This window comes from Otolemur garnettii, unplaced genomic scaffold (genome assembly GCF_000181295.1).
Source record: "Otolemur garnettii isolate 467f Iridium unplaced genomic scaffold, OtoGar3 scaffold00102, whole genome shotgun sequence".
Lineage (NCBI taxonomy): Eukaryota > Metazoa > Chordata > Mammalia > Primates > Galagidae > Otolemur > Otolemur garnettii.
In genome coordinates this window covers 7,622,687-7,644,529 of record NW_003852497.1, presented here as the reverse complement: position 1 = coordinate 7,644,529, position 21,843 = coordinate 7,622,687, and the positions used below count along the sequence as shown (strand labels likewise).

The 21,843-nt window shown below is 39.2% G+C and overlaps 1 protein-coding gene and 3 pseudogenes across 2 annotated transcripts in view; 1 reads left to right on the top strand and 3 right to left on the bottom strand.

Moving 5' to 3' along the window:
- The window catches only part of TEX15 (testis expressed 15, meiosis and synapsis associated), a 62,691-nt gene that overhangs the window by 19,933 nt on the left and 20,915 nt on the right, over nt 1-21,843 (bottom strand). The window contains exons 3-5 of the mRNA XM_023517006.1: nt 17,775-18,012; nt 13,052-13,198; nt 11,352-11,514 (exon numbers count right to left, since the gene is read on the bottom strand). Coding sequence (XP_023372774.1) covers nt 11,352-11,514; nt 13,052-13,198; nt 17,775-18,012 — 548 coding nt within the window. The remainder of the gene's footprint in view (nt 1-11,351; nt 11,515-13,051; nt 13,199-17,774; nt 18,013-21,843) is intronic.
- LOC100943161 lies at nt 8,305-8,765 on the bottom strand (annotated as a pseudogene). Its single transcript, XR_154233.3, has one exon. The product of XR_154233.3 is annotated as a ubiquitin-40S ribosomal protein S27a pseudogene (transcript).
- On the top strand, nt 13,801-15,430 carry LOC100942844 (annotated as a pseudogene).
- On the bottom strand, nt 16,428-16,694 carry LOC111727365 (annotated as a pseudogene).

Sequence of the window (21,843 nt, the reverse complement as noted above, 5' to 3'; positions counted from 1 at the left end):
GTAGCTGGGACCACAGGCGCCCGCCACAGCGCCCGGCCATTTTTTGGTTGCAGCCGTCATTGTTGTTTGGCGGGTCGGGGCTGGGGATTCGAACCCGCCACCTTAGGTGTACGTGGCTGGCGCCTTAGCCGGTTGAGCTATAGGCGCCGAGCCCAAATTTCCTTTTCTAATGTGTAAAAACGTATTCCTAAAATTTCATTAGGGATTTCAAATAATGAAGGCACTTATAAAAATGCATTTACAGGCTTGGCGCCTGTAGCTCAGCAGCTAGGGCACTGGCCACATACACCAGAGGTGGCAGGTTCAAATCCAGCCCCGGCCTGCCAAACAACAATGACAACTACAACCAAAAAATAGCTGGGCAGGACAGCACCTGTGGCTCAAACAGGTAGGGTGCTGGCCCCATATGCTGGAGGTGGTGGGTTCAAACCCAGCCCTGGCCAAAAAAATAAATTAATTAAAAAGTGGCAATTATCATTAAAAAAAATAGGTGGGTGACTATGCAGGAACCTATAGTCCCAGCTACTTGGGAGGTTGAGGCAAGAGAATTGCTTAAGCCTAAGACTTGGAGGTTGCTATGAGCTATGATGCCACAGCACTCTACTGAGGGCAACATAGTGAGACTCTGTCTAAAAAAAAATGCATTAACAAATAAAAAATATTTGTCATAAAATGTTCACAAAATACTCACAACTAAGTAATACTATAAAATAGCTTTACTAAAACATAAATTATGGCCAGGTGTTGTGGCAGGTGCCTGTAGTCCCAACTACTCAGGAAGCTGAGGCAGGGGAATCACTTGAGCCCAGGAGTTTGAGGTTGCTATGAGCTGTGATGCCACAGCACTCTATCAAGGGAGACATACTGAGACTCTGTCTCAAAAAAATAAATAAAGTATGGAAATTCTCTCTCCACTGTTGAATTTCCAGTAGGCCTTAGAGGTGCCTCTGCTGAAGCCTATGTCACCCTGTGACCTGTAGAATGCACCAAGAAGTGGACCAGAGAGACCTCTCCTCACTAGCTGGGAAGATTGGGGCCACTCCATCAACCAAGCAGGGAGGAAAGGAAAATTAAGGAGGAGGAGGAAGAAAGGGGAGAAAGAAAAAGAAGAAGAAAGTGAACAGGAAGAAAACACTCATGAGGAGGAACCAACAAAAAAATTATGCCAATATGAAATACCAGAACAAAACAACCTCCCCAAGGGATCACAAGGCAGCAACCACAAAGGATCCCATGTATAAAGAAATTATGGAAATGACAGAAAGGGAATTTCTGGATGGCAAAAATGATAAAAAGAATTGTAGAGAAACTAGAGAATAATGTAATAAAAATTGAAAAATTGACCCCCCAAATACATGAAAGACCTGATGAAACTAGAAAGGAAAGCATCAGTCATAATGTTAACATAATTTTCATTTGTTTTTTCCAATTTCAGTTCCATTAGCTTTTCAGCAATGGCAAAATTTGTATTTTATCAAATTTAATATTTTTAATATTATTTTCATACTCCAAAGAGCATTAAGGATGCTTTTGTGAAAGGCTCTCAATACTTGAAATAATACTTTGTAATTCCAATGCTAGATGTTCATCCTCATTCTTTGGGGCAGGTGTGAATTAAGGAATTGAAGAAGTCATTCAGGGAACCTAAAGATGCAGTAGAAAGTAATAATAACAGGTTAAACCAGGGAGAACAAAGACTCTTAGAGCTAGAGGATAAGACCCTTGAACTAACTCAGGCATTTAAAAAAGCAAAAAAGAGCTGGATGCGGTGGCGCAGCACTTGTAGTCCCAGCTACCCAGGAGGCTGAGACAAGAGGAATGCTTGAATCCAGAGTTCTGGGCTGTAGTGCACTATGCAGACTGGGTGTCCGCACTAAGTTCAGCATCAATATGATGACCTCCTGGGAGCGGGGGGCCACCAGGTTGCCTAAGAAGGGGTGAACTGGCCCAGGTCAGAAATGAGGGTCAAAACTCCCATGCTGACCAGTAGTGAGATGGTGCCTGTGAATAGCCACTGTACTCCAGCCTGGGCAACATAGTGAGACCCCATCTCTAAAAAAAAAAGGCAGAAAAGAAGATCAAAAGCTTAGTATCTCTTAGAAAATTAAGGATCTTCGTGAAGCATACAAACATATGACATATAGGTATCCCTGAAAGAGAAGATCAAACTAAAGGCATGGAAGCCATACCGGAGGATATCATAACTGAAAATTTCCCAAGCATTACCAAAGATTCTGACACACTCCTTTTGAATGGACATCAACCCCCAGTTCATCTCAATACAAACAGAGTGTTTCCTAGACACATTGTAATAAACTTGGCCAAGGTCAAAATGAAAGAGAAAATTCTACAAGTAGCTAGTAGTAAGCACCAATTGACCTACAGGAGCAAATCCATCAGAAGACAGAAGACAGAAGACTTCTCAGCTGAAACTTTACAAGCCAAAAGAGACTGGGCTACAACTTTCAACTTACTCAAAGAAAACAACTTCCAGGCTAGGATCCTGCCAAACTAAGTTTCATATACGATGGAGAACTCAAATCTTTTACTGGTAAATAATCATTGAGGAAATTTGCCACTATAAGACCAGCCCTGCAAGAAATACTCAGACCCACAGTACACACAGATGGTCACAACAGACCATCAACAAAGTAAAGACTCCCAGAAATGAAAGGTCAAAGCCTAGCTTCCACAATGACCCAAGGGATAACACTAGGCATAAGACTTCTACAAAATAGGCTCGGCGCCTGTGGCTCAAGTGGCTAAGGTGCCAGCCACATACATCTAAGGTGGTGGGTTTGAATCCAGCCCGGGCCTGGCAAACAACAATGATGGCTGCAACCAAAAAAAAAAAAATAGCTGAGAGTTGTGGCAGGTGCCTGTGGTCCCAGCTACTTGGGAGGCTGAGGCAGGAGACTTGCTTGAGCCCAGGAGTTGGAGGTTGCTATGAGCTGTGATGCCACAGCACTCTACCCAGGGGGACAGCTTCAGGCTCTGTTTCAAAAAAAAGAAAAGACTTCCACAAAACAAGGCAAACAAAAATCCACCAAATTTATCAATCTGCTCAATAAATGTGAATGGCTTGAATTTGCCACTGAAAAGCACAGGCTAGCTGAGTGGATTAAAGAAAGCACAAGCCAACTATATGCTATCTTCAGGAAGCACATCTAACTTCTAAGGATGAAACAAGACTCAGAGTTAAGGTTAGAAAAAAATGTTTCAGGCAAACAGAAATCAGAAGAAAGGAGGGGTTGTGATTTTATTTGCAGATACAAGTAGATTTAAAGCAACAAAAGTTCAAGCAAAGATGGTCACTACATACTGGTCAAGGGAATATAAGAAGAAACAGTTTGATTTTAAATATATACACACACACACACACACCCCCAACTTAAATGATCCCACATGTATGAAATGAACTCTAACTGGTCTGAACAATATACTACCCAATATACCCAATAACATCACATTATCTGGGGCCTTTAACACCCCTCTGACAAAACTGGAAGATCCTCTAAACAGGCACTAAGCAAAGAAACAGAGATCTAAATGCAACCCCAGAATAAACAGGCTTAATAGATATATACAGAACATACCATCCCAAAGCTAATGAGTATATAGTCTTCTCATTGGCTCATACCCCCAAATTCATCATATCCTAGGACACAAATCAAACTTCAACAAAGTTAAAAGAACTGAAATTATATATTATATTTTGTCAGACCACAAGAGAGAACTCAACTGCAAAAGTACCTTCATATCCGTACAAAGTCATAGAAAATAAACAACCTTACTATGAATGACAGCTGGGTCAAGGAGGCACTAAAGGAGGAAATTATTAGATTCCACAAACATAATGACAATGAAGCCATAAGCTACCAACACTTGTGGGATATTGCAAAAGCAGTCCTAAGAGGAATATTTATTGCATTAGATGCCCACATCCCAAAACCAGAAAGAGAGCACATCAACAATCTAATGAATCATCTCAGGCAAATAGAAAAGAAATTATCAATCCAAACCCAAACCCAGAAGAAGACAAGAAATAACCAAAATTAAATGAAAAAATAAATAAAATTGAAAACAGAAGATTCATTCAGAATATTAACAAAACAATAAGTTGGTTCTTCAAAAAGATAAATAAATAAAATCAATAAACCTTTGGCCAGATTAACTAGAAACGGAAAGGTAAGATTTCTAACAACCTCAATTAGAAATTATAAAGGGGAAATAACAGATACTACCGAGATATCAAAAGATCATCTGATTACTACAAAAACAAACAAACAAACAAACAAACTATGCCAAGAAATCTGACAACGTGGTAGAAATGGACTAATACCTGGAATCACACAACTTCCCTACACTTAACCAGGATGAAACGGATCTCTTGAATAGACCAATATCAAGCACCAAAATTAAAGAAACAATAAAAAAGGTCCCAGCAACAACAAAAAAGCCCTAGACCAGATGGCTTCACACTAAAATTCTATCAAACCTTCAAAGAAGTTTGTACCTATACTGAAAAACCTATTCCAAAACATTGAGAAGGAAGGACCCCCTCCTCAACACACTCCTAAGAAGCAAGCAACAACCTGATACCAAAACCAGGGAATGACTCAACAAAAAAGGAAAAGTAGAGGGCAATTTCATTAAATATCAATGCAAAAATACTCAATAAAATCCTACCCAAATAGGATAGGCTGAGGTTGGTGGACTGCTTGAGTTTATGAGTTCAAGACCAGCCTGGGCAAGAGCAAGAACTTGTTTCTACTAAAAACAGAAAAACTGGCTTGGTGTGGTGGCAGATGCCTGTAGTCCCAGCTACTTGGGAGGCTGAAGTAAGAGGATTACTCAAGCCCAAGAGTTTGAAGTTGCTCTGAGCTATGGCACTCTACCCAGGGCAACAAAGTGAGATTTTTGTCTCTAAGAAAAAGAACTTCAGCATTCTTTTGTGATAAGAATAGCCAATATCATACCAAATGGAATAATACTGAAAGATTTTCCTCCCGGGCGGCGCCTGCGGCTCAGTGTGTGGGGCACCGTCCCCATATAACAAAGGTGACGGGTTCAAACCCAGCCCCGGCCAAACTGCAACAAAAAAATAGCCAGGTATTATGGTGGGCACCTGTAGTCACAGGTACTTGGGAGGCTGAGGCAAAATAATTGCCTAAGCCCAGGAGTTGGAGGTTGCTGTGAGCTGTGACTCACGGCACTCTACTAAGGGTGATAAAGTGAGACTCTGTCTCAAAAAAAGAAAAAAAAAATTTCCTCTTACAACTGGAACTAGACAAGGTTATCCATTATCACCTCTATTATTTTAGGTCAGTGGTTCTCAACCTTCCTAATGCTGTGATGTACTGTCATCGTTACAAAGGGGTTGTGACCCACAGGTTGAGAATGGCTGTTCTAAGTAGTGCTGGAAGTTTTAGCCAATGCCATCAGGGAAAAGAAGGATAGTTAGGGCATCCAAATCGGGGCAGAGGAGGTAAAACTCTTGGTCTTTGCTGATGGTATGATCTTATACTTAGAAAACCTCAGAGACTCAACCAAAAGACTCCTAGAAGTGGTAAGAAATACAATAACATCTCATGGTATAAAACCAGTGTCCACAAATCAGTCGCCTTTGTATAAACCAATAACAGCCAAGTTGAGAAGCAAATCAAGGACAAAATTCCTTTCACAGTAACTTCAAAGAGAATGAAATATCTAGGAATATACCTAACAGAAGAGGTGAAGGATCTTTACAAAGAGAATTATGAAACCCTAAAGACATAGCAGAAGACACTAGCAAATGGAGGAATATACCATGCTTTAGGGTGGGAAGGATTAACACCGTTAAAATGTCTATACTACTCAAATCAATCTACAGAGTTAATGCAATCCCCATTAAAATACAAACATCATACTTTAAAGAGCTTGAAAAAAATAGCTCATTTTGTATGTAATCAGAAAAAAAAACCCCATATATCCAATGCCAATTCTTAGTAATAAAAACAAAGCTGGAGGCATCACTCTACCAGACTTCAGGTCATATCAGACATCCAGAGTCTGATCAAAACAATAAGGTATTGGTATAAAAATATAGACAAAGATATATGGAATAGAATAGAAAATCAAGAGATGTGTGCAGCGCCTGTAGCTCAGTGAGTAGGGTGCCAGTTCCATACATGAGGGTAATGGGTTCAAACCTGGCCCTGGCCAAACTGCAACAACAAAAAAAATAGCCGGGCATTCTGGCAGGCACCTGTAGTCCCAGCTACTCAGGAGGCTGAGGCAAGAGAATCGCCTAAGCCCAAGAGCTGGAGGTTGCTGTGAGCTGTGATGCCACAGCTCTCTACCGAGGGCAATAAAGTGAAACTCTGTCTCTTTAAAAAAAAAAGAAAGAAAGAAAGAAAAAGAAAAAAAAAGAAAATCAAGAGATGAAACCAGCCTCACATTGCCCTCTGATCTTCAATAAACCAAAGGAAAGCATACCCTGGGGAAAAGAAATCCCATTCAATAAATGGTGCTGGGATAACTGGACAACCACATGGAAAAGATTGAAACTATCTCTCCACTTAACAAAAAATAATTCATGATAAAGATTCAAATCTTAGACACAAAATGATAAAAATCTTAGAAGAAAGCATGGTAAAAAACTCGTGATCATATATATTGGTTGGGGAAAGACTTTATAAAGACGACTCCATTGGCAACAGAAATAAATAAGTTGGATTTAATTAAGCTGAAAAACTTCTGTATATCTTAGGACACTATAATCAAAGCAAACAATCTTTAGAATGGGAAAAAAAAAATATATATATATATATATATATTTTTTTTTTTTTTTTGAGACGGAGCCTCAAGCTATCCCCCTGGGTAGAGTGCCATGGCACCACACTCACAGCAACCTCCAACTCCTGGGCTCAAGCGAGTCTCCTGCCTCAGCCTCCCAAGTAGCTGGGACTACAGGCGCCCGCCACAATGCCTGGCCACTTTTTTTTTTTTTTTTTTGGTTGCAGCCATAGTTGTTTGGTGGGCCTGGGCTGGGGATTCGAACCCACCACCTTAGGTGTATGTGGCTGGCGCCTTAGCCGCTTGAGCCACAGGCGCCGAGCCGAATGGGAAAATATATTTGCATGTTATTAATCTGACATAAGTTTGATAACTAGAATCTATGGAGTACTCAAATTAATCAATAAAAAAAATGAACAATGGCATCTGTCACTTTGTAAGAGACTTGAACAGAACCTTCTCTGAAGAAGCTAGATGAATGGCCAACAAACACTTGAAAAAATGTTCGTCATCCTTAATCACTGGAGAAATGCAAATCAAAGTCATCCTGAGATATCACCTTACCCTAGTCAATCTAGCTCACATCACAAAGTCCCAAATGCTAGCGTGGTTTTGGAGAGAAGGGCACACTTTTTTTACACTGTTTGTGAGATTGCAAACTAATACATCCTTTTTGGAAAAAAAGTATGGCGAATCCTTAAAGAACTCAAAAGAGAGACTTTCTATTAGATCCCACAGTATCATTAATTAGGTACCTACCCAGAAGAAAAAAAAATTTTATCATAAGTACATTTGTACTAGATTTGTTTACTGCAGCTCAAGTTACAATTGCCAACATGTGGCATCAACTCAAGTGCTCATTCAACCAATTTGAATGGATTAACAAACTGTACACCATGAAATGCTATATAAAACTACAGACATAATACTATACGTACACCATGGAATACTATTCAGCCATAAAAAGATGGAGATTTTACATCTTTTGTATTAACCTGGATAGAGTTGGACAACTTTCACTTTAGTATAAGTATCACAAGAATGGAAAAGCAAGCATCTAGTGCATTCCATTCTAATATGAAGCCAGGAGAGGAATATATACTCACCCAAGAGAAAAACTAATACCCTCTGAGAGAACTAACCCACATCCACAGAAGATAAACACCCACATACAAAACTCAATTCAACTCAATTTGGGGGAAGGGAAGAGGGAGATTGATGTGTTCTCATCTAGTTGATACACAACGTAATGGTATATGGCACAATTTCTGGGTGAGGGGCACAACTACAGCAGGGACCTTACCTAAGAAATGCAAACATTGTAATTAACCATTTGTACCCTCATATTAATCTGAAATTTTAAAAAAAGTTATGCAAATGACTTTTACATGTTGATGTTTTTTATCTACAACCTTACTGGGTGGGCTTGTTAGTTGTAACTTTTTTTTTTTTTTTGCTGCTAAATATTTAGAGTTTTTCTTTTTTTTTTTTTTTTCTAGCTCATGTATTTTATTAATTCATATATAATTACTTGTCTTCTGGTCTGCTGAAGCAGTAAGACATTTGCCACAATAATGTCTATCAAAGTGGCTGGCCATAAAAACTCTAGGACCACACTCATCTGAAGGACACTCTTGATGAAGGTGACTTATTTTGCCATTCTCATCGACCTTATAGTATTTCAGGACAGCCAGCTTAACCTTCTCTCTCTTATGCTTATTCTTCTTGGGAGCGGTATAAGACTTCTTCTTTTTCTTAGCACCACCACGAAGTCTTAACACAAGATGAAGAGTGGACTCCTTTTGAATGTTGTAGTCAGACAAAGTACGTCCATCTTCCAGTTGCTTGCCAGCAAAAACGAGTCTTTGCTGATCAGGAGGAATTCCTTCCTTATCCTGGATCTTGACCTTCACATTTTCTATTGTATCCGAGGGGTCAACCTCGAGAGTGATGGTCTTCCCCATGAGGGTTTTTATGAACATCTGCATCTTGGTGGCAGTTCCACCGCAGATGGCAGATCAGAAAGCACCTTTAGGGTTTTTTATATATAAGACCACCTCACATGTAAACAGAATTTTGCTTCTCCATTTCTGATCTGAATGCCTTCTATTCTTACCTAATTGTTTGGGCACAATCTTTTAGTACTTTGTTAAATGAAGTGGTCTGATTAGGTTTCCTTGTCTTATTCTTTATACTACAGGAAACAGTGTTTCACTGTTGAGTAAATGCTATCTGAGGATGTGTTTACATGACCTTATTATGTTGGCATCCATACTTTTGTGAGGGTACATCATTTTGAGTTTTTAATCATGAAAATGTGTTTAATTTTGTCAAATGCTTTTAATAAAACTTTTGAGATGACTAAAAACCCACAAATTAATGATGAGAAATTGCTTGTGAGTCTGTAACATATGTAAAGCTGTTATTCTATTATTGAAAAAGTACCATAGGCTCTTTTTTTACAACATAAGTCAGCTAAATTGAAGAATTCTAAATTCTATAACCATTTCTGATTTTTGTTTTTGAAGAGAAGGAAAGAGGAGTTGTATATATATATTTTTTCCTTTCTTTTGACAGAGTTTCACTACATCATCCTCGGTAGAGTGCCATGGCGTTACAGCTCACAGCAACCCCCAACTCTTGGCCTTATGTGATTCTCTTGCTTCAGCCTCCCAAGTAGCTGAGACTACAGGGGCTAGCCACAACGCCCAGCTATTTTTTTGTGGTTGTAGGAGTTGTCATTGTTGTTCAGCAGGCCTGGGCTGGTTTCGAACTTGTCGCCCTTGGTGTACGTGGCTGGTGCCATAACCACTGTGCTACCGGTGCCAAGCCAAGAGGATTATATTAATTTGCTAGAAAATGAGGATGATGGGGATGCCTATCTCTATGCCATTGTCCTCTACATAAGCAGAAATACAGAGCTTTTAAAGTAAGGGCCCTCAGTTTTAAGCTACCATTGAAAAAGGGAAATATCATCATGTCCTAGGAACAGTATTCTTAAATAAGACACATGTAATAGGCTTGGTGCCTGTAGCGCCAGCCACATATACCAGAGCTGGCGGGTTTGAATCCAACCGGGCTTGCCAGACAACAATGACAACTACAACCAAAAAATAGCCGGGCATTGTGGTGGGTGCCTGTGGTCCCAGCTGCTTGGGGGGGCTGAGGCAAGAGAATCCTTTAAATCCGGGAGTTTGAGGTTGCTGTAAGCTATGACGCCACGGCATTTTACCCAGAGCGACAACTTGAGGATCTGTCTCAAAACAACAACAAAAAAAAAAGACACAGGTAATAGCACCTGTTGTAAAAAACTAATAAATTTGATATTAAGAATCTGTTTTATCGGGCAGCGCTCATGGCTTAAAGGAGTGGGGTGCTGGCTCCATATACCGGAGGTGGCGGGATCAAACCCAGCCCTGGCCAAAAAAAAAAAAAAAGAATCTGTTTATCAAAAAACAGACTAAAAAAACGAATAAAGACTGGGTGTGGTGGCTCACGCCTGTAATCCTAGCACTCTGGGAGGCCCAGGCAGGTGGACTGCCTGAGCTCATGAGTTCAAGACCAGCCTGAGCAAAAAGTGAGACCCAGTCTCTACTAAAAATAGAAAAACAGGCATGAGGATTGCTTGAGCCCGAGAGTTGGAAATTGATGTGCACTATGATGCCATAGCACTCTACCCAGGGTAACAGCTTGAGACTCTGTCTCAAAAAAACAAAAAACAAAAAACATAAAGGCAAGATGCAAACTCACAAAACATATTTACAACATATATAAGTGAACCAAGATCCCATATCCAGTATATAAAAGAATTCCTACAAATCAATAAAATTTTAGACAGTTGCCTCAGTTAAAGTAAGTGGGTAAATGATTTGACCAGAAACTATAGAAAACTGAAAATCCAATGGTCAACACGCCTACCAAAAGATCCTAACCCCTTCCCCAAAGATCCTAACCTACTTAGTTATTTGGATATTAGGGAAAAACAAATTACAAAGGCAATGAAATTCTATACCTACTAGAGTAGCAAAAAACATTTTAAAAAGCTTGATAATATTAAGTTTCTCCATTAAAAATTAGAGAAATGCAAATTAAAACTACAAGGAGATACATATTGTAATCAGTAGACTGGGAGAAACAAAACCATCTGACCTTGCCTTTGGTTTAAGTTGTACATTATTGCTGTAAAGACATACTCTATATGTCTGCACATATGCAATGACGCACTTACAAGAATGTTGAAAATGGCACTGACTGAAAGAAGAAGAAAACTGGAAAGTGCCCAAATACCCTCAGTAGAATTATGTATAATCACAGAATGTAATACTCCACCCACCAATCCATCCATGAAAATGAACAATCTATAGTTATACATATCAACATGGAAGATCATACGAATGTAGTATTTAACAAAAGAAGTCACAGAAATATCTGCAGTATGGTTCTAGATCTGTGAAGTGGAATCCAGGTACAATACAACGGTTTTCTTGGTCATTTACAATGCATTAGACAGTCACATTCAGAAATATTAAGACTGGCAGAAAGGCTCCTGAAGTACAATAACGCATGCAGCTTACCACTCCTCTGAGGCAATCCTGTTGAAGGGAATCGCAAAGATGTCACAAGGTGTCCATTATTTATTTTTTGACCAATAAATTTTACTGTTACTACTGCATATGGAAGACACTGCCTAGGTTTATCTACTGGCTTTAAACAGACACCGTATTCATAGAAGTATACCTGAAAAATAAAGAAGAAAAAAAAACGAACAAGTTTATGCTGATAATTTTTTTTTTCCTCAAGACAGAATCTCACTTATGTCACCCTTGGTAGAGTGCTGTGGCATCACAGCTCACAGCAACCTCAAACTCTTGGGCTCAAGCGATTCTCCTGCCTCAGTCTCCCAAGCAGCCAGGACCACAGGTGCCAGCCACAATACCTGGCTATTTTTTGGTTGCAGCCGTCATTGTTGTTTAGCTGGCCCAGCCCAGGCTTGAACTCGCCAGCCTTGGTGTATGTGGCCGGCATCCCATTCACTGAGCCACAGGCGCTGAGCCTATGCTGATAGATTTTAATAGTGATAACTGACTAAGCTCATATATCAAAAATTAATTAATTTATTTATCTACTTCCAAATACTTCTTCCTGCTACCTTCTTCGACCCTAGTTTTTCCTTTGAAAAATGTATAAATTTCCTTTTTATTCCCCACTACATATTTTTTCTTGGCAGGCTACCAACACTGGCAGAAGCAGACACAATCAGCTTTTGTTTGTTTGTTTGTTTTGAGACCAAGTCTCACTCTGTTGCCCAGGCTAGAGTGTCATGCCGTCAGCCTACCTCACAGCAAATACAAACTCCTCGGTTCAAGCAATTCTGCTGCCTCAGCCTCCTGAATAGCTGGGACTATAGGCTCCCACCATAGTGCCCAGCTTACTTTTTTTGTTGTTATTGTTGCAGTTGTCACTGCTGTTTTAGCTGGCCAGGGCCAGGTTTGAACCTGCCACCCTTGGTATATGAGGCCAGCACCCTACCCAATAAACCACAGGTACCACCCCTAATTTTTCATCTTTAGTAGAGACAATGTCTCATTCTTGCTCAGACTGGTTTCCAGCATCTGAGTTCAAGCAATCCTCTCACACTGGCCTCCCAGAGTACTAGGATTACAAGCATGAGCCACTGTGCCCAGCCTACAATCTGTTTTTAAATAAAAAATATTTTTCCAACAAAAGTTAAATGATTTGCATATTCTCTGAATATTTTATTTGGTAGGAAAAGTTAATTAAGAAAATAATAACAATATATTTTATGTGTGGGAACATGTATATATTTATGGAGCACAACGTGCATTTTTGAGATATGCATGCAATGAGGAATAATTAAGTCAAGCAAATAAACATACCTGCTATAACTTCATCCAAAAATTTTTATGGTGAGATATTTGCAATTTACTCAGTAATTTTGAAATATGCATAATTAACTATGGTCCCTACTGTGAAGCCTTGTTTAAAAGAGAAGTTGGTTTGTTTGGTAAGTTAGCCATTAAATTATGGACCATCTAAATAAAATAAATTATGGACCAGTTAAATACAAATACCTTTCAAACTTCTTTACTAACATTACAAGACTACAAATACTAAAACAGCTTTCTCTGTTTGTTGAGATCATATTATACTGAATGAAGAGATTTCATTTAGTTTTGGGGAACTGAAGTCTGCTATCATACAGTATGAAGTATGTGACCTTCATGTAATCAAATGAACTGTAGCATTAACATACTGCTGAATTGTAGGCTTGTAACTCAGTGGCATCTTTCAGAGAAGGTACACTTCTTGACATATGGCAATCAAAGTTAGGAGAAGGATCCAAAGCAACTTTGTTTTTATCCAGAGAAGGATGAATTTTCTTCACTTTTCCATAGAGAACCTAAAAACAAAAACAAACCAAAAAAAAAGCAAAAAAAGTCTGCAAGAACACATTAAAACATTTTTTAAGCTCTCATACCTCAAATAAAAAAGTAAATGCAGAGGTCCTGTATACCCTATACCCAGATTTTCCTAAAACTAACATCTTACATAACCATGACACAATTATCAAAATTAATAAATTAACATTAGTACAATACCATTAACTAAAATAAACTGTAAGAGTTTAATAACATTAGGTTAAACCAGAATTATTATGTTTTAGAGTACAGCACTTAAAACACCATGATATTGTATGAATACATGACGGAGAGGAGGTCAATCAGGAGAAAAAAAGATAAATATTGGGAGGATAAAGATGTTGGAGGCAGCTTTCACTTAGAGTGTTCCTTTGTGCTGCCCATCCAAATAAAGAGTCAAGAGCAGGGGAAAATGGCTTTACGGTGATCCGGGCGACAGTGCCTGGCCAGCATTCAGGTCTTAACCTTTCTTGCCTCTACACCTGGGCTGCTGTGGCTGTTCTGGCCAGTAATTCTTCCTATAGGTGTGGATAAACCACACTGAAAATTTGGACTGGGAACAGAGGTCAAGGGTCATAAGTTGATGGAGTTTGCTCCTGAAAGGGAAGGGATGTTGGGATGTAGTTTCCAGAGTGTAGCTAAGGGGGTGTGGTTACGTCCCAAGACGGGTAGGGAGGGGGTCAGGGACTCAGGGATGGAGAAGGCCAGGGGTGGACAGGAGGGGGATTGCCTGGCAGGAGATAAAGGAAGTGGACAAAAGGCAGAGACGGGAATGGACTTAACGCTTGTGAAACAAGAAGTTATGGACTGACCGGAAATAAAAGGCACATTGGATGGCCAGTGAGTAGCAGCAGAAGATAGAGAATAGGCCTGAGGTGAAGGAAGGGAAAGCTGGCATATTACACTGGAGGGGAAGCAGAAGATGGAGAGTTGTTTGGTGGTAAAAGAAGAGAAGATGGATGAACCAGAGGTAAAGGAAGAGATAGTGAAGGTGAAGAAGAGGTAATGGACTGGCTAGAAGCGAAGGAAGAGGAGGAGGATAACTTGTAGATAAAACAGGAGAGATGTTCCTTTGTCAGAGCAGAGAAACGGAGAAGATGGATGGAATGTTTGTAAAAGAAGAGAACGATTTCCTAAAGGAGGATGTGATGGATGATACAAAGTTGAAAGAAGAGCCTCAGATTAATCACCCAGTGGGCTGCAAGTGAAAACTGGCCATGGGAAGGGATGAGACTTGTGGCACAGAAGCAGCAAAGTACAGATGTCCACACTGCATGCGATATTCCTGCAGTTTGCATTGTGTAAAGACACAAAACAGAATTGACATGTAAAGGAATTGGAGATGAAACGGCCTATGTTTCAATTCACCAATTTCCTGAAATGAATCTAAGTGATTATAGATTTTTGGAAGATGTGGCAAGAACATATTTCTAGAGATGCTTTCTTGAAAAGACCAATAAGCAATAAACATATGTACTTTATGAAAAACTGTGCTCGAAGGCAAAGTATGAACTTAAAACTTCTACCCAGTGGATTCACAAAGAGGAAAGAGAATTCAACATATTTCGATAAGAAAAAACAACAGTTTTGTTGACATGTTACGCTCCAATTTCCTCAAAGTAAAGCTCAGTACCAGGGGCGGTGCCTGTGGCTCAGTGAGTAGGGCGCTGGCCCCATATACTGAGGGTGGCAGGTTCAAACCCGGCTGAACTGCAACAAAAAAATAGCCGGACATTGTGGTAGGCGCCTGTAGTCCCAGCTACTCGGGAGGCTGAGGCAAGAGAATCGCTTAAGGCCAGGAGTTGGAGGTTGCTGTGAGCTGTGTGACGCCACGGCACTCTACCAAGGGCAATAAAGTGAGACTCTGTCTCTACAATAAAAAAAAAAAATTACCATATGGTAAAAGTATTAATGAAATCCTAAAACCTTACATTGATTCTGAAAAGTCTCATCCTATAATTCATCAAAGATTGAAAGCCTACATTTGCTGTCAGACTGGAGTCCAAGTTTTAACGAAGGTTGAATATATGCGGTAAAATTTAGTAAGATGTCTGAACTAGATCCCGATAAAAAGTCTTCCAGACAATTTGAGGAACAAAGTACTCACTGAGTACCCAACATCACACGTAGTGTTGAAAAGCTCCAGTAATGACTTGAAAGTTCTTCACCAAGTGAAAAGTGAATTAACCCAGAACCTTGGCAATGAAAATTGAGCACTTTTCTAGAAGAAAGTAAAAGTCTCCAGACAGCCGCAGTGGACTGTACCACAGATGGCCTGTTGGATAATGAGTGCATTGTCAACAGGTGGTAGAAAGTTTTACTTGTCTAAAAAGTAATTAAACAATCTAAACTTAAAAAATTGAATTCCATAGGCTGAAAACTTTATTAGTTTGAGGTAAGGCCAAACCTGAGGACCACCTGTGCTAACCGCAAAGTTGCCATTCGCTGTAGCAGAACCTCACTAAACAGAAAGGCCATGCAGGGTACTATGGAGCCACAGGAGGAGAACTCATTGTTCATCAGTTGACCAGTCTTGCTTTGAGGTTTATATGTAACTTACCCCTTTGGAGACAATTTTTTTCTTGGAAGACTTCCAGTAGTGAATAAATATTATTAGCAACTTTTTTTTTTTTTAACAGCAATGAACCGCTTTAGTTTTTTCACTTCTGCAGAAGATAAAACTACTTCTCCAATATATAAAGGGGCTGGAATGTTAATTTCCTAATAAAGAAATACACAGCCCGGCCCTGGCATTTTAGTACCAAGGAGAGCTAAGTCCATTGATCAAAACCCCAATGTACAATTGTCTTTCTAAACTTGGTGTGTTTTGCAAAATCTTCATGTAAATGCCAAGGATTGACATCGCCTGTTAACTCTGAGAAGGCAGCCACATCCCTGCGTGTGAAGGTCCTGCGAAGCTCAGCCCGGTCTCCAACTTTGACATGCATACTCTGACAATGCTGCCTGTTCTGCACTGGCCGGTTCAGGCAGACACTCCTCCAAAGACAATGGCTGGAAATTACTGGGAACATCTTTCAGCACCTTGATCACGAACAGTGGCTTGTACCCTGCTTCAGTCTTCAAACATCATGCAGGGACCAAAACATATTTTTTAGAGTGAAGAAATGTTTCTGAAATTGCAGGCTATTCAGTCCAATACTAGTTCCCTACTATTAGCAGATAATGCAAGGAGAAATGGAGAAACCTGAATCACTCTGAAGCACATTTTTTGCCTTTGTAGGATCCTAATAGGGTCAAAGAGCTCCACAATTTGACAAGACCACTGCCACATATTCTCAAGATGGCTGACAAAGTCTTTTCTTCATAGGTTAGGATGTCCAAGGGTAAGGCAGCATCAACCTCCCCAAACAGGTCTTTCAGGGCTGAAATGAGCAGATGTTTGAACTGTGCCGCATTCAGTCCAACTCCATGATCTCGAAATTCTAGGCAAACTTTCATGTAGTGGTGCTCAGAAGGATTTTTGTAAACTATTTTTTCTTATGTGGTAGCTGGGGCAGGCATCTTTTCCAATTCTGATCACACTGGTACTCTGCTTCCTGACCCCAACAAGGCGTCCACTCCATGGTAAGGGTCTTGTTCTTTGTAGTTTCCCAAGGACCTAAGACAGTGTGTGGCACATGTTGGACACTTGGGGTTTTTTCCACTAACAACTGCCATTGACTTATTGCCCATCTTGCACCTGGCACTTGCAGGTGCGCTCAGTACAGAAAGAACCCCATAGTCCCATGTGGTCCTTGCTGCCACCCTCTGTGATCGAGACCACATGCCACAGAGGCCCATGGCACCTTGGCAGGGGAGGCCAGATAATCCACCAACTATTTTCTTATATTCAGGTCAGAAAATCAGTGGCTCCATATTGTTCTAACCTACAATCTGAGGAATTTGGATCTACTTTCCATACAATAAACTATGTCTTATGAATCCTGTGCCTTTCATCACATTCCCAGTCCACTCTCATCACTACCACACAGGGATGTGAGATGACCAGCTTTATACTGTGTTTTGATGTATCTAGCAATAACTAAAGTACAAAAACCTTGGAACTCTTCAGTGTGTTACTGAAATGTATATGTATGTATTCATGTATATACATGGCTTAATTTATATTTTACAGTGGCTCTATAAACATTATAATCTCATATATTAAAGTTTTTTAATTTTATTGGAATTTATACCATTATGAAAATATAACATAAAAGTAGTAAAAAATTATTACATCTGGAAAAAAAGTAAAATTTTCAATGATGCCAAGTATTTACTATTTATTTTATATACAGGCAGTCCCTGAATTACAAACATCAGACTTATGTAAAAGGTCACACTTATAATAGGAGTAAATAGGTAAATGTCCCTGTTTCAACTTACGTACAAATTCAACTTAAGAACAAACCTATAGAACCTACCTCATTCGTAACCTGGGGACTGCCCATAATGCAATATAAAAACACTAATAATTTATACTGAGAAAAAAATGTGTTCAGGTCACTTTAAAGCAAACCCTTTCCATATATTTAAGATTTGTTTTATGCTACCTACCTTAAAAATCATAATACTTTCTACAGTAATGCTTTGACTGTAAGCATAATTCAAGGCAACATCTACATGTCTAAATATGTAAATTCCAAGAAGAGGATTTCCTAGTATCTTCAATGTAGATGCTTTAGTACTTATTCCATTCTGGCATATCTCTGTCACATCACTCTTTGGAAGCGCTAAAAAGCAGAAATGTTCTTCAAGTTCTCTGCCATGTCTTCCAATCTCACGCATCTCTGACCTAAAACAAATAATGTATATACTTAAAACCAAATAGCAACAAGGCTTGGCATCAGTAAATCAGCAGTTAGGACGCCAGCTACATACACCAAGGCAGGTGGGTTCGGCCCCTGCCTGGGCCTGCTAAACAACAATGACAACCGCAACAAAAAATAGCCAGGCGTTGGATCAGGCATCTGTAGTCCCAGCCGCCTGGGAGGCTGGGACAAGAGAATCACTTAAGCCCAAGAGTTTGAGGTTGTTGTGAGTTGTGATGCTATGGCACTCTACTGAGGGTGACACAGTGAGACTCTATCTCAAACAAACAAAAAATCAAATAGCAACAGAATTTTCAAGAAGATAATTATTTCAGTCTACCACAGTTAGAAAGCAAGAAAAGTATTCATAATGTTCAGAGGTATCCCCATCCTATTATTAAAAGTTAGGCTAAAAATCATCTACAGAACAAATTCAAGGTTACTTGTCCAGGATTTATGTACATCATCATCAGCCTCTAATAGTAAGGAGTAAGGTTGCTCACAGCAACCTCCAACTCCTGGGCTTAAGCAATTCTCTTGCCTTAGCCTCCCAAGTAGCTGGGACTACAGGCGCTCCCCACAACACCCGGCTATTTTTTTTGCTGCAGTTTGACTGGGGCTGGGTTCAAACCCACCACCCTAGGTATATGGGGCTTGCGGCCTACCCACTGAGCCACAGGTGCCACCCTAGTTTTTCTATTTTTAGCAGAGACAGGGTCTTGCTCAGGTTGGCCTCCAATAATGTTAAATGGCAGAAAATCTTAAGACTCAAGACTTGCACATGACAGATATGAAGTCTTTTGAATATAATGACATGTATTCAAGCTACAAATATGAGGGACTAGCATAAAGTGCTCTATTACTCAGCTATTAATAAGCATTGGATTCTGTGCTAAAAGACTATTATCTTAAATATAAAAAAAGAGTTAAAAATAATCTTCCAGAAATGTCTTCACATGTTTTTATGTAGAAATGCTGACAAATGATAGATGTCAAAACTTGTCAGACTCTAAAATTTACATATCCTTTAAGCTCTGGAGTAGAAAGCTGAAAATCAACCCAATACCCAAGTATTAAAATTTGTAGTTATACTATTGATTATACGTTTGTTACTTTAGCTATTTTACTAAATATTAAGTAAATAAAAGACTTAGATGAGAAAACTCATACTGGCAGAGAGGTTCTAAAGTTAGCATAGTGGAATGAGTGATAGAATTACCATTGGAATCTTGTGTATCTTTCTAAAGACCATGAACTCTGCTTGCCCACTGAAACCAACTACCAGAGTACCTTTACTCTGTTTAAGTGCCTCAGATGGAATGCCTGTGTCATAGTTACATTTGGAATAAGTTCCAAGGCATCCTGCATATAATAGGTAATTAATAATTTCTGTTGAGTAAATGAAACCCCGGGAAGTAGTTTATGTCCAGTGTTAACTGGAAACAAACATAGCATCAGGTGTTTAGTGGGGTGCTTAAAGGACAGAGTTTAAGTAAGCAGGCTTTTTAGAAAATAAAGAAAGTGAGTTTATTTGGAAGCTTGAAAGGAAACTTAACAACAGTCTTAAAATCCATCTGATTGCTAATGATAAGTACCTACTGTCCAACTGGCCCAAAGTGCAATGTACGAAATAAAAACAGCTAAGAGAAATTGGGATTCAACAAAACCTAAGTATAAAGAAATGTGCTGGGTGGCACCTGTGGCTCAAAGGAGTAGGGCGCCAGCCTCATTTGCCCAAGGTGGCGGGTCCAAACCCAGCCCCAGCCAAGAACTGAAAAAAAAAAAAAAGTGCTAATTCGCACAAGTCCTGAGATAAGAGCGTATTCATTTCTACAGCTGCTATAAATTACCACAAAATTAATGAATTAAAGAAGCATACATTTATTATCTTATGGTTATGTAGACATTAAGTCAGTTGTGGATCTCAGTGCACTAAAATCAAGGTGTCATCTGGACTACGTTCCTTTCTGAAGTTCTAGGGGAAGATCCCTTTCCTTGTCAGAATTTGATTACCAGCATTTACAGGATTGAGATTCCCATTTCCTTTTCGGCTGTTAGCTAAGGGCCCTTCTCGGTTTCTAAAAACTGCTGACATTTTTTGGCTCATAATCCCTTTCCTCCATTTAAGAGGGCTAAGAATCCCTCTCAAATCTCTCTCTTTTTTTTTTAACATCTCCTTTCTCTGATCTACTCTTCTGTCTCCCTCTTTTGTTTTTAAAAGCTCATGTGCCTCTATACAATACAGACATGTAACAGAAAAATAAAATGAAATAAAATAAAAATGAAAATTAAAAAAAAAAAAAAGCTGGACCCATACAGATAAATGACTCATGTACAGATCTATAACCTCAATCACGTCTACCAAGTCTTTTCTACCACGTTATATAACCTGAACACGTTCATAGGTTTGGGGGATTTGGACATAGGCATGTCTGAGAGAGCATTATGCAGCTTACCACAGGCACATTTTGAACGTACTTGGCCCCTCAATGATACTAGGATTCTTTTTCCCAACTCTCTCAAAATCTGCTGACAGCTTTATTTTTATTCACATCTGGCTCCTCTTGTGGTCTTTAGAGGGCTGCCAATGACAACTAGGCCTATAGACTTCCTTGCTCACAGCACCAGGAAAGATGAGAGACTGCCTTCACAACATTTCCAAGCAAGTCCCTTGCTGTGTCCTAGTAAACTGTAATGACTATGCCTGTACATGAGTAGATTAATAAAGCAATGGGAACTGGACAACTGCTTTAGACGAATTTTATTTATACATACTATTCTTCCAACACACATACTTTCAAAAATGTTCATGCCTACAAGAAGGTACTTTCAATCCACATCACAAGAAGGAAACAATCCCAAGTTTCATCTAATTATATCTAACTCCAGATGCATGATATGAGTGATATGCCTTCATTTCTAACAGGTCTGATATAAATTTGTGTGTTTATAGATTTATATAAACATGGCTAAAAGCTCAAATTATCTACATTCAAAATACACTGGTGGAGAAAAAAATAGGATAACTACAATTAAATTCACAAAAGTGAAGAATGATAACAATGGTCTATGTTAACCGGCCCTTGGCAAAAGCAGATCCTTCTAAGAGGTAGCTGAGATTCCTCTCTCAAAATTCCGAAGGCTAGTAACAGTAACCATAGCATGAGATTTTGTTTTGACAATAGTTGAGACTAAGAATTTCTGTCTCTTGGCAATAAGCCTCTGACACCTTCCCATTACCTAAGGCCCTAAATCTACAATGATCTTTACCTACTGGATTTTAATTTTTAAAACTATCTCTTTCTTCCCCTTATGCTGCATTTAAAATACAGTCCTATATTGACTAAAATAATTTGGTCCATGATGGACTGAATATCCAACAGTGGTCTCATTAAGATTATTAATAGAACTGAATAATTCCTCTGGCCAATGACATAGCCATCATAACATTTTATTTTTTAATTTTTTTGTTTTTATTAAATTATAACTGTGTACGTTGATGCATTTATGGGGTTCATTGTACTGATTTTATATACAATGTGAAATGCTTACATTGAACTGATTAACCACAATCATATTCTTTTCTTAATAGTTTTGAAATGTACCACTGTATCAAGCAAATTAGGTGAGGTTCCCCCCAAATACCCTCTCTCTTCCCCCATCCCCTCCCCTTTTTCTCCTCTTCCCTTCTACTTTTTATACTATAGTTGTCTTACCATTCAGACGAATGTATAGGTGATTATATATTGATTTCATAGTAGTATTAAGTACACTGGATACTTTTTTTTCCCCATTCTTTTCTTTTTTTTTTTTTT